This window comes from Orycteropus afer, unplaced genomic scaffold (genome assembly GCF_000298275.1).
Source record: "Orycteropus afer afer isolate SDZICR_OR568_19922 unplaced genomic scaffold, OryAfe1.0 scaffold00468, whole genome shotgun sequence".
Taxonomy (NCBI): domain Eukaryota; kingdom Metazoa; phylum Chordata; class Mammalia; order Tubulidentata; family Orycteropodidae; genus Orycteropus; species Orycteropus afer.
Window position 1 is genome coordinate 859022 of NW_006922055.1, and position 5376 is coordinate 864397.

General features: G+C 43.4%; 1 protein-coding gene across 1 annotated transcript in view; it reads left to right on the forward strand.

The window, feature by feature from the left end:
• The first annotated feature begins 2163 nt into the window (after positions 1 to 2163).
• Positions 2164 to 5376, forward strand: part of TMEM18 (transmembrane protein 18) — a 13201-nt gene continuing 9988 nt past the window's right edge. The window contains exons 1-2 of the mRNA XM_007954632.1: positions 2164 to 2220; positions 4154 to 4274. Of these exons, the coding sequence (XP_007952823.1) occupies positions 2164 to 2220; positions 4154 to 4274 (178 nt within the window). The remainder of the gene's footprint in view (positions 2221 to 4153; positions 4275 to 5376) is intronic.

Genomic DNA, 5376 nt, shown 5'->3' on the forward strand with positions numbered 1-5376 from the left:
GCCCATTCCAAAGAAAGGTGATCCAACAGAATGTGGAAATTATCAAATGATATCCTTAATATCACACACAAGTAAAATTTTGCTGAATATAATTAAAAAATGATTGTAGTAGTGCACTGACAGGAAAGTTCCAGAAATTCAAGTTGGATTCAGAAAAGATGTGGAATAAGGAATATCATTGCTAATGTCACATGGATCTTGCCTGAAAGCAAAGAATACCAGAATGTTTGCCTGTGTCTTAATGACTATGCAAAGGCATTTGACTGTGTGGATCATAACAAATCATAGATAATCCTTGTGAAGAATGGGAATTCCAGAACACTTAATTGTGCTCATGAGGGACCTATACATAGACAGAGGGCCTGTTGCTCAAACAAAACAAAGGGATACTGCCTGGTTAATTATTGGGAAGGGTGTGCATCAGGTTGTATCCTTTCGCCATATTTATTCAGTCTGTATGCTGAGCAAATAATCTGAAAAGCTGGACTATTTCAAGAAGGACACAGCATCAGGAGTTGAGGAAGACTCATTAACAACCTGTGACAAGCAGATGACAAAACCTTGCTGAAAGTGAAGATGACTTGAAACACTTGCTGATGAAGATTGAAGATAGTCTTCAGCATTTTACACCCTAATATAAAGAAAAGGAAAATCCTCACAACTATACCAATAAGCAGCATCACAATAAATGGAGAAAAGATTGAAACTGTCAGATATTTCATTTTACTTGGCTTCACAATACTCACTTATGGACGCAACAATCAGAAAATCAGATGTCATTGCACTGAGAAAATCTGCCGCAAAATATCTCTTTCAAGAGCAAAGATGTCACTTTGAAGACTAAGGTGCAAGAATGGCCAGGATTTGTCTCACCTACTTTGGTCATGTTTTTAGATAGGACTATTCCCTGGAGGACAGCATGCTTGGTGAAATGGGGGTGGTGGGGAAGATGAGGCAGTCTATTTCCCTAAAGATGTACAGCCTTGGAAATCCTATGGGTCACTTTGAGTGGGAATCAACTCAGTGGCAGGGGAGTTAATGGACAGGGTAGAACTCCCCTGCTGCCTTTTCAAGGCTGTACATCTTCTCAGAAGCACACTGCCACATATCTGTCCGTAGCTGGTTTAAACTGCCAACCTTTTTGGTTAACAAATGTCTTAGCCACTACACTACACTACCAGAGCTCTTCATCAAATATCCCCAAACCTACTGCCATGGAGTCAATTCTGACTCCTAGCAATCCTATAATAGTGTCTAAGGCACTTAACTGCTAACCAGAAGGCTGGTGGTTCAAACCCACCAGCCACTCCTGGGAAGGAAGGTTGGGCAATCTACTTCCATAGTGATGTTGTTGTTGTTATGTGCCGTCGAGTCCGCCCCGACTCATAGAGACCTCTCCTTGGGTTTCCGAGGCAGTATCACTACGGAAGTAGGATTGCCCAACCTTCCTTCCGAGGAGTGGCTGGTGGGTTTGAACCGCCAGCCGTCTGGTTAGCAGGCAAGTGTCTTAGCCACTATGCTACCAGAGCTCCCTTCCATAGTGATACTGTCTCGGAAACCCAAGGAGTAGTCGCTATGAGTTGGTCTGACTCCAAGGCACATAACAACAACAGCAACCCATGACAGAGTAGAACTTCCTCATGTTTCCAAGGCTGTAAATCCTCACGAAAGTAGACTGCCTCATATTTCACCTCTGGAGCGGCTGGTGGGTTCCTAATCTCCGATTTTTTGGTTAGCAGCCCAAAGTTTTAACCACAGCACCACCAGAACTCCTATCCAAAGGGGTGAAAGGGTAGAATCCCTGACTCAGAATTTACTGCCTATTCCATCGTTGACTAAAACATCCCTTAGTCTTGCTGAAAAAGCCCCCAACCCACTCCCAACTCTCCCCCTCCCTCCAACACAAGTTAAGAGAAAAAATAAAGCACCCCGCCTCCGTACCAACCAATACGAGCAAAATAGCCCGGAAATCTTGTTTTAATCCATCCCCCCCAACACACACACTAAATTCCACAGACTACCGCGAGATCTGGACCTCTTACGCAGCCGGTGGAAATATCGCGAGAAGATAAGAAATGACGCTCGGTTTGTGGGGAATCCCAGTAAGGCGGGGAAGGAATTTAGAGTGGCGGTTAGTGAAAGGGTGGAGCTTCTCCGAGGAAGATGCCGTCTGCCTTCTCAGTGAGCACTTTCCCTGTCAGCATTCCCGCTGTGATCACGGTAACTCGCAGCAATCTGGCCTCCAGCCCCTGCGCGGGAGGCGGTATGAGGCTTTGCAATTTCGGTCCATTCCACGCCGCCACGGGTTCGCGCCACTTGGGCCCTGGAGCCTCTGGAGTAGCCTCCGCCGTGGAATGGCCAGACCCTGGCTGACCCCAGGGGGGCGGGGCGGGGCGGGGCGGGGCGCTCTGGGACAGCTGGCTTCTGGATTCTCGCAGCCCTGCATGCGGCAGCGGGGCTGACTGAAAAGCCCCTCATTACCCCCTCACCTTTCTGCTTTCTTTGGCCATTGTTAGTTTATTCACTGGATGGTTAAGGACAAACATGTCGAATTACCAGGCTCTTCTTGAGTGTCTGCTTTATGTCTAGGGCTGTTGGTATGGTAGGTCGAGATGATTACGAAAATAAGAGTGATGAAAGGTTGTGGTTGTCAGGTGCCATGCAGTGGGCTCCGACTCTTAGCGACCCTGTTACAACGGAACAAAACACTTCCCGGTCCTGCCTCATCCTCACAATCCTTGCTATATTTGAGCCCATCCTTGCAGCCACTGTGTCAATCCATCTTGTCTTTTTCCGCTCCCCCTCCACTATACCAAGCATGATATCCTTCTCCAGGGAATGGTCCCTTCTGACAACATGACCAAAGGTGAGAGGAAGTCTGGACATTCTCACTTCCAAGGAGCATTCCAGCTGCACTCATTCCAGGACAGATTTGTTTGTTCTTCTGGCAGGCCATGGTATTTTCAATATTCTTCACCAACACCACTATTCAAAGGCATCAGCTCTTCTTCCGGCTTCCTTATTCATTCATTATCCAGCTTTCACATGTTAAGGAGGTGATTGAAAATACTGGAGTTATGTGCAACTTAGTCTTCAAAGTGACATCTTTGTTTTTTTAACACTTTAGAGAACGCTAAACAGTAAGAGAAGTAAGTATTTGTAAGATTCTGCGGGAGTTGTGAGCTTCCAAAAGATATATTTAGTGTTGCGGGAGATGGTAATGGGACAGAGCATGTTGAAAGATGCAAAGTCAGCCTGGAAAGTTAGGTAGTATTTCTTGAGGTTGGGGAACTGGAAATGCTGGTGGAGTGAAAATGTCTAATACAAAGAGATGGGGAAGATCAGTTTGGGTGTTGGAAGAAAGACTGGAGAATTAACAATTATGATTAGGTTAGATTTTCCAAGTGTTAAATACTAACCAATAAAGTTTGAAATATTTTGTTTTAACTTTGAGATTAACCAAGTGCTTCGCCTTGCCTTCCTTGTCACAGAATTTGATGAGTGATCGCTTAGATTCTATCCAACTTGAAAAGGCTGTTCAACAGCAGTACTATGTGTACATTTGAAGATTAAACCCAATAGTGTATCTTTTAAAATTTTTATTGATTTTGGTTGCAGTGCAGAATGGATTCCTACTTATGTCCTGCCCCCCTTTTCTTTCTCCTTTTTTCTTTTTTTTTTTTTCTGTGAAGCCTAACAGTGAGTGCCATTCTGGAGATGTCACTCAGTAGCACAAGGCATGACTGTTGTTGTTGTTATGTGCCTTCGAGTCGGCCCGACTCATAGCGACCCCTCCTTGAGTTTCGGAGGCAGTATCACTACGGAAGTAGGATTGCCCAACCTTCCTTCCGAGGAGTGGCTGGTGGGTTTGAACCGCCAGTCTTCTGGTTAGCAGTCAAGTGCTAAAGCCACTATGCTACCAGAGCTCCTACAAGGCATGACTAGTCGGTGGTATATCATACCAGTTGCCATAGAGTCAGTTCTGACACTTGTAGGCCCCATGTGTGTCTGAGTAGAACTCTGCCCTGTGGTTTCAATGGCTGTTTTGGGGTCATTGGTTTATGACTTGATCCTTGATAGAGCTCAGCACAGGACCTTGAAGGTATGACCCCCGCATTGACAATAATGAATTTCTGACGTTTTTTACTTGCAGCAGACAGACTGGACTGAGCCATGGCTAATAGGACTCGCTATCTTCCATGTCCTCTGCCTGCTTCTCACTTGTTTCTCATTCCAAAGGTACAAACTTCAGATAGGGCATTTCCTATGCCTAGGTGAGTAAAATTAAAAAATTTGTGCTGTGTAAGATGATATTTGTGTTTATATTCTGTCTATATCTTCAAAATATGTAGTTATGTTTACCAACCCTTCTATCATATGTTTCACTTTCATTTTTAGAACATACCTGGAGGAGTCCCAGATTTCAGTCTTGGGAACTATAAATTTATAAAATAATTTTGGATATTGAATTTAAGAGGAGTCTATTGAACATCTGTTTTATCCCAGGCAAGGGAAGTAAATATTAGTACTAATATTAGTACTCACAAAAGAGTCTAATTTAATGACATGCTGACTATTTTTTATATACTTTGTTTTCCTCTGTGTGCTTAGTATCATGCTTCTTGCTTTGGGAGGTACAAAAAAAACTAGGAAGGACAGTTCTATGCATAAAATAACTTAAAACATTGCTTAAATCCATTTTGAAGATAGAGAATATGGAATTTGGAGAAAGAAATGAGTTGCATGGAGAGATTGAGAAAGGTGGTTGTTATTGTTAATTGCTGTCAAGTCAGCTTCCAGCTCATGGCAACTTCTTGCACAACAGAAAGAAATGGTACCTAGTCCTGTGCCATCCCCATGAACAGTTGTGGATTGAACCTTGTGATTCATAGTTTTCATTGACTGATTTTTGAAAGTAGAGCACCAGGCCTTTCTTCAAAGTCCACCTTAGTTTGGAAATTATGCTAAAACCTGTTCAGCATCATAACAACAAGAAAAGCTCCACTGATACATAGATGGTGACTGTGCATTAAGTGCCTTGGCTGCAGATCAAACCTGAGTTTCCCTCTTGGATGGTGAGCATTCTACCACTGAGACACTAATATTTCATTAAGAAAGATTACATAGAAAAAAATAAAGTCTTGATGTAGGGTGTGAACAGTGAGTAGCAATTTAATAAGAAAAGATAGAAGAACACAGACGGAGGACAGCAATACCTGATATTACAGAAATAGAGATGAATATAAAACATTGACCAAACGTCAAAGAAATCACTAGCCCTCCAAGAGCTAAGCATTTCCTGCAAAAACGGCAAGGAGGCCACATGTTCTGACCTCCTCTAATCTCACAAGAGGAAGACAGCAGTAACCCAAGGCC